This window comes from Aythya marila (genome assembly GCF_965140915.1).
Source record: "Aythya marila genome assembly, chromosome: 2".
Lineage (NCBI taxonomy): Eukaryota > Metazoa > Chordata > Aves > Anseriformes > Anatidae > Aythya > Aythya marila.
The window spans coordinates 53,912,232-53,924,554 of NC_139043.1; the positions used below are offsets into that span (position 1 = coordinate 53,912,232).

The window sequence follows — 12,323 nt, forward strand, 5'->3', positions numbered from 1 at the left end:
GTAGCTTTTAGAAGGATAAGGCTTTGTTAGTAATTAGATGACAAAAAATAACAAACAAAAGGCACTTGGTTCTGTTCATTCCTAAATAAGAAAAGCTTTCACGTTGCCTCTTGAACCCATGTGGTGACCTGCATAGTCCTTTTTCACTTGAAAAATCATAACACAGTATGCCACTAGACATCAAATAAACTTTTCATAAACAGAAATTTAATGGCTTCATTCTTTTCCAATTTTAGGTCTGCATATATATCTTGTATTTTAATAATAAGGATTTGAGAGTGGTTCCTTACCAGATACAGATAATGGTAGTATCTTGCTCTCTTTACCCTATCTATACCCTCTTTGAGGAGACATACCTAATTCCTCTGTGGTGTCTCAGTTCACCTCCTGACTGATGGAATTAGCATCTTTGCTCAGCAGTGTTGAAATTGAGCTTCCTTTACTGTCTTCAAAATACATGTGCATGCATGTACTTTGAAATGACACTCCCTGTATGAACAGAGGGGTTTCTCCAAAGCGTTTGCAAAACTGTTCTCCTATTGGACCCGGACTTTTCTACCTTTGCCTGATCTGGCAGTAGTAGTAAGGCTATTGCAGATAAAGGTAAGACCAGCTCTGCAATGTTTCTGGCTAATTTTATAATGACTTTTGACCCTATGTTGTTGAGCTACTGGCCTGAATCACTCTTCTAATGTCCCTTTTCTTTGAAATTATTATTGGCTAATCAATTAGCAATGTCCTTGTTAAAATCCAGTTGATGTATAACCAGGTATAATTTAGGTGAATAACAAAATGATAAAGTTTGAAAATACACCCATTATTTGTATTTTGAAAAATTTTCTTATTTTGTCCTTAAAAAAAATAAATCTGACCATTAAGTTTGTCACTCTAAATACCATTTAGCTTCTGTCTAGCTGCTAGTCAGAGGCTCTTAACAGTGGAAAGGAAACCAATCATGCTATAGGCTACAAATCCTATTTGGAATCCATTCTGACAATACCTAGAATGGATACTTTCTTTCAGATAAGGAGGTTTGTCTGAATAAGAAGTGCCGATACATAGCCTTCATATTTAAAATTTTGATATAAATCTTCAGGATAAATCTTTGAACACACTTCTTAGAAATTAAATACCCGTAAGCATCTCAAGTGCACTGCCTTAGGAAGTGGGGTTCAAGAATTCAGATGAATTTTTGGGATCATTAAAAACAAGTAGTGGTAGAGAGAAAATGTTCAGATTGAGATGTCACTGGTAAGATGTTTTACCACTGGCTTTTGTCCTATAGGTATGACAATTTTAAATCTGTGCTTCAGTTGTAACCAAATATTTTCAGAAAGATATAAGGAGGAACCCAAAAAGCAAAGTAGTAATCTTAATATTTCAAAATACACTGAGCCTTGCTAGTTGTCCATAATAAGGAACCTATTCTAAACCACCACAAACCCCATTCTGGGGTAGTAAAGATGTCATGGCTGAGCAGGATATATTTAGTTGTGGTTGTTAACAGGAGCATGGTTGTTACCTGGAGCATGGAGTAAGTGTTCAGTTATGGAGACTTTTGCTTATTTAAAGAGCTAAGAGGAATATGTGTAACAGGCACTGCAGTAATACTCACTTGCATGTACATGTTTGTGAACTTATGATCAAAACAGGTATTAAATAGCAGCAGTACAATGATTTTCATGTTGTTATGGTGCTGCACTTCTCAATATAAAGATCTTATTTGCCCACATTAGCCTTTATGCTAAGATTTCTGATGTGGGCACTTGTTGCTTTTGTTTGAATGAAGTGTGCTTCGCTGTAAATGATGTGGTGCTCATTTCATGCTGTTGTACAAGCCAGTTCAGACCTACAGTTGCAAATAAAAATGTTTACTGAAATGATCGACATCACTATTGCTGCTAGTCCTTTTCTTATAGTGATGTATATAACTAAAATGAAGACATCAACAGTAGCAGTTTAACAGCCATGTATTTATTAATTTGGTGAATTAAAGCATCCTTTCATGCTATTTTATGAAGATTATTCTTTTGGAGTTGTGTGTAATGTCACAATGCTATTTAGTATCCATGGACTAGAAATATTAGTGTAAAGAATGTGTTTCCCCCATATAGTTGCATTACTGATTTTATCTAATACAGATAAATTTTTTACTTTTTAGATACGTGCAGTTTCTAAGTGGCCTTCTATCTGGATCTGTGAAAATGAATACAACCCCACTTTTCCTGCACTATGTTATTCTCCATGGTATCCCAAGTTTTGATGCTGGAGGAGGTAAATTACCTCTCTTTTCATATCCATGTGTAGAGCCTTTTTTCAGTCTGGACCTTTCTAAAAATCCTGCATAAAACTTGAATTTGATATCAATCCTTGATATCAGTCTAAAAATTCCTAGTAAGTGAATGAGGAGAAGTGTTCTAAGAATACAAAATGAAAACAGGTGAAATAAATTTTTGTCCTCTATTAAATGAAAAGATGATGCCTAGTTTGTGAATAGTTGTGCTCTCAGTTCCTGCAGTGGAGCTGAGAACCTGATCGTTTCATAGTCTAGTTTCCTCCTTCTATAGGAAACAAACGTGATCATAAATACAACTTCTTTAGAGAGGAAATCTCCTGTAGAGATTGGGTTTTCTGTAGGATAGTTATTTGGACATGGTGCACTTCTGAGGTGATCTGCTTTAAAGAAAAATTTAAAGTTAAAATTTCAAACCAAGATACTGTGCTAAAGCTTTAACAGCATGGTAAATTGGTAACAGCATGGTAAAGGTAAAGCTCTTTATTTTCTCTAGCCAAGAGTTACATAGCACCTGTCTTATGAAATGTCATCAACATGAATTCATGATGCTCCATTTTAAATTTATGATGCTCCATGTGTTTTATATTTCTAAAATTTGTCTGTTTTCAATAAAGAAAGAATATTGTTAGTTGTAGTAAGAAATGTGAAGTACTTACTAGATTTGTAATAAAACTGTAGAATAAATATTTTGTTACATTTTGAAAATGCTTTTTATTTTGCTTTGGGTTTTGTTTTAGTTTTGTCCATTTTCTTTCTTCCCTCATTTATTTTGCTTCCCACCAGATAAAGTGGGAAAGAAAGAAGAAAGACACTTCAAAAGAACAAAGTGTTCCTTCTAATTTTTCTCATCAGAATCCTTTAAAATCCCCTCCCCTATTCAGAACTAGTTTGACCAGAAGAAGACCAGAATAAAATCAACTTTTTCATAAAATACAATCATACACTTTTTCAAGGAAAAGACAGTTTTGTTCGGAAAGATGTTTTGACAGTCAACATTGTGTCAGTTTGTGTGTCATTTTGTGCAGTGTGGAATGACTGGAATTTCAGCATGAAATTTCCTAGTTGTAAGATTGAGATAAAAGGAAAATAATTACAGAAATAGTCCTTTTTGTTGACTTTTTTTCAGCTTGTCGGCCTTTTCTGAAGTTATACCAAGCTATGCAACCACTGTATACATCTGGAATATAGTAAGTCTTAGGCATTTTCCTTTATGCTTGAATACGTTTTAATTCTTGCAATTGCAGAATTACATAATCTTATTTTCTTGTTTGTTTCTTTAAACCATTTATATTTTCTTTTCTCTTCTGTTAAGTAGCGTAGGGCCAGAAAATCAAAGCCGAATCTGCATTGCTATAGAGCCAGCCCAGCTTTTGAAGGGTGATATTATGGTAAGTTAATTGTACGGAATGAAAGTCTAGTACTATACCTTTTAGATTATAGTCTCTCTTCTATTTTGCGTTCTTGTAATAAATAAATAAAAAGAGAAAATAGTTGTAGGCATGCTATAAAATAGGTTTCAGTTAACATATTTATCATCCTTGGTTTTCATATGAAAGAAAGATCCTATAAAGCTCAGACTAGAATGTTTTAAGGAGCCAAAACAATTATTCCTAGCATTTCCATTTTGTAGCATCACCAAGTGCAGTAGTTCATGTTCTGCTGTCTTCATTACCAAAATTGCCTTGGGGAGTATTTGTAACTTAGTGTTAGAATGTCCTTGTCCTGTAACTTTGCAGGCAAGATCTGCAATTATGAAACTATATCCTGTTAGGAAAATACCTGACTAATTTTAAATTATATGGGGACTCAGAAAGGTGTAAAACCAAATAAATGTTTTCTGATTCTATGAGTAAAAGCAGTATTTGGAAAGCAATTGATGTGTAATTTGCTGTGTAGAAAGTATAACTGTGGTTGAATTGCAGCACTATCATTTTAAAGCTCTTTGCCTTCTCTCTTGCTTGTCATTTGCAGTTATGCATAGGGAAAGTAAAGAAAGATAGTTGATGTGCCTTTCAATTTGTTAAACTTAAGAGGATAGGGTCAAATGAATCTGACAATGAATGTACATTGTCAGAAAGAGTATTCTTGGGGTATATATTGCTGGTAGGTTTCAGAATGTTTTTTATATTATTTATTTTTTAAACTAAGAAAGAGCATCAGACTTTTAGTTTTTTCTTTTCTTTCTTTTTTTTTTTTTGAGATAATATTTTTATTTTCCTCCTCCCTTCCTTTACCCTTTTATTCCTTCCCCTCCCCATTCAATTTAGTGCATTGATCTTTTTTTTGCTTTCACTGAAAAATGGAGAAGAGAAAAAATTTCAAAATATCCTGGTATCAATTGGTATATTCTGGAGGTTTGGGACAGTTACACATTCAGGAATATTTGTTACTCATCAGAGCACTGTTGATGCCAACTGCAAATTGAATATATCACAAAAGAAATCAAACTAAGAGAAATTCACTGTATCTCAAAAGTGTTTTTAAAAGGAAAAATGAGCTTTTCACTAATGCTTTTTAAAGAGGGCAACTGCATTAATCCCATGCTATTACTGGAGGACATTCTTGTGAACAAGCCAGCATCTTATTCAGCATGATATTATTTCCCAAATAAAGACTTCTATTTAATCATAAATGTTTATTAGCTACAGTTAAGCAAAACCATTTGTGGTTTCAGGAAAAGAAACATCTATAAGATGTCTTGCCTCCAATTCCAGAAGATTTAACTGCCTGAACTTCATGGGTTTGAAATACATACATGCATACGTACATACATACTTGTTTGTCTTATGTTTAGAGAATTTTTTAACACAGTGTGAATAGTATGTTTTGATAGCCATAGTTGTTGGAAAGCTACACAGACATCTGTAATGCATGTAGGTATTTCCCAGCATATTACACTAGTTTGTATTAATTTCTGAATATGACATCAGATGGTAATGGAGTCAGAATTCAAAGTTAGACTTTTAAGTATACTGAGTGCTAAATGATGCTTTTGGCATCCTAAGTTTAGATGTACACTGTTAATGATAGTAAGAGGGGCCAGTTTTTCATGAACAATTCTATATACGTGATTTAGGACATCCTAAATTAGAATTCTTGAAGACCGTTGGTCTGAATTAGAAAGTAGAAAGTTACCTGAACTGACACAGTTTCAGCATTTTTATAAATATGATGAAGCAAAAACCAGTAGATACTGGGTAAATCCTGCAACTGTGCAAGGCCAAAAGTCTTGATAAACTAGAGGATACATGTTTAGATATTTAGCTTTCTGCATCTTCAGAAACTGTCATGTATGATCCACTTGTAAAAACAATGTTACTGTTTAAAGAGTTAAAATAAAGAATGATGAGATAAGATAATGCTTTAACGCAAAGTTGGGAGGGAATGTATATAACCTTAAAGAAGTTCTGATGTTTCTTCAAGCTTCTTTTTGTTTATATATTAAAATTAAATAGAATTATAACAGTTATTTTCAGGCTGATTATAAATTTTGGAGCAGGTTAGTTCTGATATCTCTCATCAGGGGCTCTCTTAAATCCCCCTTCTGTTCATTTTTCACTTTGCAAGCTTGTAATTTTAATCCTTTATGATGGTGATTCTCCTTTACATAGAGTTGCTGGGCATAATGGAGAATGGGAGGTAATTTATTCTCTAATTAAACATACCAGCTGTTTTTTTTTTGGCTTTAGATTTTGCCAGTTTAAGGGACTGACTTATGTCTATGGTTCTAATGAAATTATGCTGTTAGGTATGTAGGACAAAAAGGAAATACATCCCTTCAATAGGCAAGGTTTTCTATGCTTTGCTCATTTTAGTGAATGTAAAGCAACATTTAAAATACTTCGCCCAGTGTTACCACTATGTTAAAGGAGATTCACTTTTAAAATACAAAGAAATAAACAGCACCAAATTCTCATGTTTAGATAAACTAATGATTATTTCCATAGAGAACCTTCCAGCTCTTATATGTGGTTTGCATAGAGAATACCTGAAAAAAAATCTCAGGTACAATCAGCTGTTGCTTATACAGCTATGTTTTTAACTGGTGATCAGATAACCAGATGTTTTTGCACACCCAAAGCTATTGCAGCTGACTTCTGGTTATGTGAAGAGTAGAAAAGTAGTATGTAACTCATTTCATATGCACATCAACTGAAATTCAGCATTTGGTTGAATACAAAATTTGGAGACCTGAAAGAATGTCAGCAAGCACTCTTTAGTAGTAAGGTAGTAAGCAGATTACATTACTAACACTAAAAAACAGGGGATCTGTACAGTGTTATTTGCTGTTGCATCCTTTATCTGCATCAATTTGTCTTTATTTGTCTCATTCATGGCAGTGGTATAATGGAGCTGTTAAATTTGAAGGTGAAATCTCCTAGCTCTTTGAAGGCAACAGCAAGAGAGTACTATCTTTCCTGGGGTCACAATTTCACCATATCTGAATATATCTGTATTTACCATATCTGAATATATCACTCCAACCAAACTTAAAATGCTTTTTGAAATAGTAAAAACATCCAAATCATCCAAAGGCAGGGGTCAGACTGGAAGGCTTTCTCAAAGCTGAAAGCCACATACAGTTTGTTTCTTATCCTCATCATAAAGGTGCCTGATTAGAACTGTTGGTAGCTTACTTCTGTTTCTGTTTAGATTAAGAGAATGCAATTTGAATGAACTCTAATTGTAGAGTGTTTTATTGTAAACCTGCAAGCTTTGTGTTTCATACTGGAGTCTTCTGTAAACATACATTTTTAGCCTTGTAAGATATACCAAGCAGTAGTACAAATCAGGAAAAAAGAATTACCTCTTCATGGTACTTACTTGAAGAGGTGATACTGTAAATGTATTGATAAATGCCAGGAAGCTTGTAGTGATCATTCCAAGTGTGTTTGGGTATTTACACTATTTATACTTAAAAAATGGAATTTGTTTTTTTCTGAAAACATTGCTTGGTTGACTTCATGTTAGATGAAGATGATATGTTAGATATTCTGGTTGTCCCTGAATGTCACTGTGGAAAAGTTCTGATTTCTTTCCAAACCTCATTTCATTTTTTCCATCTTTTCTGTGCACAGCTATAGGTATTATGTGCCACTTGCCTTTGTATAAGCTCACTACTACACAGTCACAAAATGGAGTTTTCTTCACAATCTCTCTAAAGTATTCATGGGAAAAATGAGGCACTTGTCTGAGGTTACACTGAAAATCTGTGTCTAAGTGAGGAACTAAACCTTGTTATCACTGTGTTTCAGTTTTGTGTCTGGTATTCTGTATGTGCTTTATTTTTTTGGCAGCAGGAAGACAAACCAGACAATCTTAAACTGGAATATGGTCTGAAATGTATCAGTTGTATGCACCACGTCAGTGCTGTTGAAATTCTGGAATTTAAGGCATCAGAGAGGTAGAGTAAGGAAGGATACAGAGCAAAGCTTATGTAGGCTTTTAAAATCCTGTAGTGTGAAGAATTTCATAATTATGTTTTACTCTAAATTTTCTAAATCATCTCTCTTAAACACCTACATCTTTTGTGTATTACTTCACTTCCCTTCAGTTTGAATAACTGTTTGCTCCTCAGTTATTCAGTATCTTCTTTTTTTTCAGTCTGGGTTAGAAAAAGGAGATTTATTTTATTTTATTTTATTTAATGCATTTCAGTAACATTTGCTTTATTACAAAATACTGAGATCCCTTTCAGTCTTGTGACTAAGTTTACCAAAATTTTAATGTATTCCTGTAAGAATTCTTAGTGGTCACGTATAACATTTGACTCAGAATAGGTGGGTGAAATATCCATAGGAGTGATCTGAGGGAGGGTGGTGTTGAAAAGTAGTTGTATTATGTTCACCTTTAGCCATTGAAATTTGTAGTAAATGCAATTTTTTCAGAGTTCTGTCTTGTTCTAGCCTAGGTGTCAAAACTACTGCCAACTTCCAACAGTAACATAAAACAAGATCCTATCATCACTAGAGTAGGTTTAAAAAAAAGTCCGAGAATAAATGTAATCATCTTACAGGCTTTCTGAGAAGGCTTCTAAAATCTCTGTGTATCCTGTAGTTATCTTGAAATGTCTGTGCTGTAATTTAGCTTTACGTTAGTTTAGTGGGTGCCATGAAGAAGTACGGATGTAAGTCAGCATTCCAACATTGCAATGACAACTGTTGTGATTCTGAATCGTAATCTACTGATTGGTGACTGATAGTGATAAAAATAGTAACTATTTATATTTATACATCCTGAACTATCTTGCCTTGGAGCTGTATAATTTTAAAGGATTGAATGAAGCATATCAGTGGTGTCTGCACTCAATTGCACTGAGTCTGGTTTATTGATACTTAATGCATACACATAAATTTGTTCCAATTTTCAAAAAATTGCTTTCTTACACGTTACTTTCTTTCTTTCTAGCTGAAGTGTTATCACAAAAAATACCGGTCAGCTACTCGTGATGTGATTTTTCGCCTTCAGTTTCACACTGGAGCTATTCAAGGACATGGCTTGGTGTTTAGTAAAGAGGACTTGGACAATGCCAACAAAGGTACTTGTCTTCTGTGATTGGTTAGATTTCTACGTGTGTGGGTGCAAGTGTATGTTTGTGCATATGATGATAGTCTTCAGAATCTGTTTTCAAAAGGATTTTTTTCCATCCCGTTGTTCAGGGAGAGGGAGATTACTTTGCGTTATTTTAATAGCACTGTAACACACGTAAGCCCTTAATGAGAACAAAAGCTCTTCGTGTGAGTTAAGTTGTCAAAATTATACAGATACTGCTTCATAGTCCTTAACTCATCCTCTCATATTTTTAACAACAACAGACATGCTTAAAATGATGACTCTTTTATTCACGATTGCAGGAAATATGCTGAAGCATTTTCTTGTCACTGAAGATAAGTTATAAAGTCTGGTACTGGTTTTGTGACCTGGACTGCTTGAATGTGGAACACTTCTATTATGCTTCAGAATAGGTATCCAAAAGTGGAGGCAAAGTTTTCGTAAACATTTGAAAATGTCTCAAGTTACTCTTTGTATTTTCCAAAGGATTATTTCAGTTTGATTTTTATGTTTATTTTCAGGATTATAACTTCCACACCCTATGTTACTAACAAACTAAAATGAAACATATTTTCCTGCAACATGTGCCTATACAAAACCTTTATGGTCAAACATTGCAATTTAGCCAATATACAGAACAATTTTACTTTGTTCCTGAGTGTGTCTTCCTTTAATAGCCACAGACTAGGGGTGGTTCAGCTCTTCTGTTTTTGACTTTCTTAGAAGTAAACAGAACTCCAACTGACACTTATTTGGTCCTTTCTGGAGAACACATGGGGCAAAGAATGTGTGTGGCTTTTTTAGAAACAAATCACTAGATTTCCAGGTGAGAAGAGTGACAAGAGTACGTGTGTTAATGGCTATAGACAATTCTGATTTATGAGTGCCTTGGAACTGTTTTCCTGGGAGATAGCTTGTTGAAATGTTAGCTTTTATTTTCAGATGACCGTTTCCCTGATTATGGCAAAGTGGAATTAGTGTTTTCAGAAACCCCAGAGAAAATTCAAGGTGAGTATACAGGAGAAAAAAGAATGCTTAGCTTAAATATAAACCACATTGAAATGTATACTTAAAAACAACAACAACAACAAATTAAAAACAAAACAAAACAACTTTTTTTCTCTCTTGTTTCACTTGTCTTTTAGAAGATAGGAAATTCAACTTCAGCATTGAAATATGTAATATTTTACGTACATTTATGTATGTAAACATACATTTATGTTTTTGGTTTAAATGTGAAGAATTTAATGAAGACACCGCATAGGAGTTATCTGACTTTGTTTTAAGGGTATACAACAACAGTTGCTAACAACCAGTAGAAAACATTTTTATGTCTGTATGAAACATTCACAGTATACATGTACAGTATAGGTAGCTTGACCCAGTATAAGTGACAGCAGTGGTCATTTCCATAACTTTTTCTGGATGTTGTTATAACTGATTATTTTTGTTGAAGTGGTGAAGTTTTGACTGTCTATAATTTAGCATAAGGAGATGTAGTTACAATTTCCTTGGAGATGTGCCTGCTCTGAAGTTGGCTTGTGGGTATATACTGTATGCCTCCAGAATATATTCTATTTTATTATGTCTAAGATCATAGATAATTACTGCCTGCAAGAAGAACTTAAGATCATGCTTTATATTGCAGTTTAATCTGTTAATGGATCTGTTCTTACTCATTTTGCAGTGTTTCCAAAAGTATGGATTCAGCCTGAAACTGAATGAAAACTAAGTATTCTGAACTGTCTGTCTCATACATAATCCTGTTAGGCGTCCTGTGAATTGCATGTTTTCCTTTTCATTTTTTTCACCAGTTTGATCACTTAAAAACTTGTGGTAGCAGCCAATAAGAAGCTGGATTCTATCTAGCTGAACATGAAGATCTTACTTAGCGTGCTGGAAAGTCATATAAGAAAAAAAATGGCTTTATAAATAAACACTCACAGCTGGATCTGAACATTTCTGGATGGTAAATGCTTGAAGAGAGGTCACCTTACATGGCTGAAAAATTATCAAAATTTTTTCAAATCTGCCTTAGAGGGCAAATCAGATCTGTGTTTTTTAGCAGGCTCCAAGTTGTCTGAATGTAAGGTTTTAAGTAATTGGAAATTAGTTTTCAGTTGCTGTCTTCCTAACTGTCTAGGAAGAAGATTTCACTTTGGAAATACTTGTTTACAGTTTCTGCAAATGACTTTTCTACATTGAAAGTATTATAGAATAACTGCAGGTTATCTCTAGTCCATCCTCCTGCTGAATCCGAGGTCATCTGTGAGATCAGTCCAGGTTGCCAAAGCATATATCCAGCCAAGTCTTGAAAACCTCTAAGGATGGAGACATCACAACCTCTCTGGGCAGACTCTGGGCAGTGTCTGACAGCCCTCATAGTGAACTATTTTTTCTCCTAAAGATAAGGAAACTCTGTATGTTTAATTTATGTCTGTTCCTTCTTATCTTCCCACCTTGCACCCACCTGGCTCTGTCTCCTCAGTAGCCTTTGGGGGTGTTGCTGTAAGGTCACCCCAAACCATCTCATCCCCAGGCTGAAGAAACCCTGGTTCCTCAACCTGTCGTTCCAGGGCAAGTCTTTCTGTCCTAACTACCCTGGTGGCCCTCCCCTGAACTTGCTTCACTTTATTTATGTCTTTCTTGTATCAGGTAGCCCAAAACTGAACACAATATCCTCGAAAATAACAATTTGTGATACAAGTTTTAGGAAAGGATGCAGTTGCTAGGAGAATTAGGCATGTAAATATTTAAGTAACAAGGTTCCTAAATCTGCTTGAGACAAATGTGGCTTTTTCTCTTCCTTCATGTTAAGGTTTAGGACCATGGTATTCTTGTCCTTTTAATGTTAACCATCCTTGTTTTGAAAGCTTCACAACATGCATATAACACTGTACTTCTTAAAAACAAGTTAAGAACATGCTTCTCCAGACACAGCCACAGAGCTCTATGATGTCTTCCTGTAGGGCTGTGTGGTCAGCTGTGTTCATGGTGTTTTGGGGCTGATACAAGTTATCAGAGCTACATTATAAACAAGAAGCTCAAGATAAAATTCTGTGCTTGTTCCTTCTGTAATGAAACATAAATTAGGCTATTTTTAGTTGGTTTATATAATCTTTCTTCCCTATCTAAGAACATGGTATTGTATTTGCAGGAACAGACTTCTATCAGAAGGCCACATGCATATGTGTGTATATATCATTTCAGATATGATTTTTGTCTCAAACAGATGTTAATTTTTTAGGATGTGAACACCTTCAGAATGACCATGGAGTGACAGTTGATTACAATACCTCAGACCCGCTGATACGCTGGGACTCCTATGAAAATATGAGCCCTGATGGGGAAGGTGAGTAATTCTGTTAAGGCAAAACCTTTGGCAACTGTGCAAGAGTGTCTGAAAGGGAGGAAAGAGATATCATTTACTTGAACCTACTGCCACCTCACTGATGTGCGGAATTAAGTTGCTGTC

At 34.7% G+C, this 12,323-nt stretch overlaps 1 protein-coding gene across 8 annotated transcripts in view; it reads left to right on the forward strand.

Moving 5' to 3' along the window:
• The window catches only part of TNS3 (tensin 3), a 247,992-nt gene that overhangs the window by 140,819 nt on the left and 94,850 nt on the right, over positions 1-12,323 (forward strand). For 6 of the 8 annotated variants that reach the window (XM_082754611.1, XM_082754606.1, XM_082754610.1 and 3 more), the window contains 6 exons: positions 2,162-2,274; positions 3,423-3,483; positions 3,609-3,684; positions 8,705-8,834; positions 9,791-9,856; positions 12,096-12,200. In XM_082754611.1, coding sequence (XP_082610737.1) covers positions 2,162-2,274; positions 3,423-3,483; positions 3,609-3,684; positions 8,705-8,834; positions 9,791-9,856; positions 12,096-12,200 — 551 coding nt within the window. Of the gene's footprint in view, positions 1-2,159; positions 2,275-3,422; positions 3,484-3,608; positions 3,685-8,704; positions 8,835-9,790; positions 9,857-12,095; positions 12,201-12,323 lie in introns of all 8 variants that reach the window. The other 2 variants (XM_082754607.1, XM_082754613.1) reach the window with 2 other exon arrangements.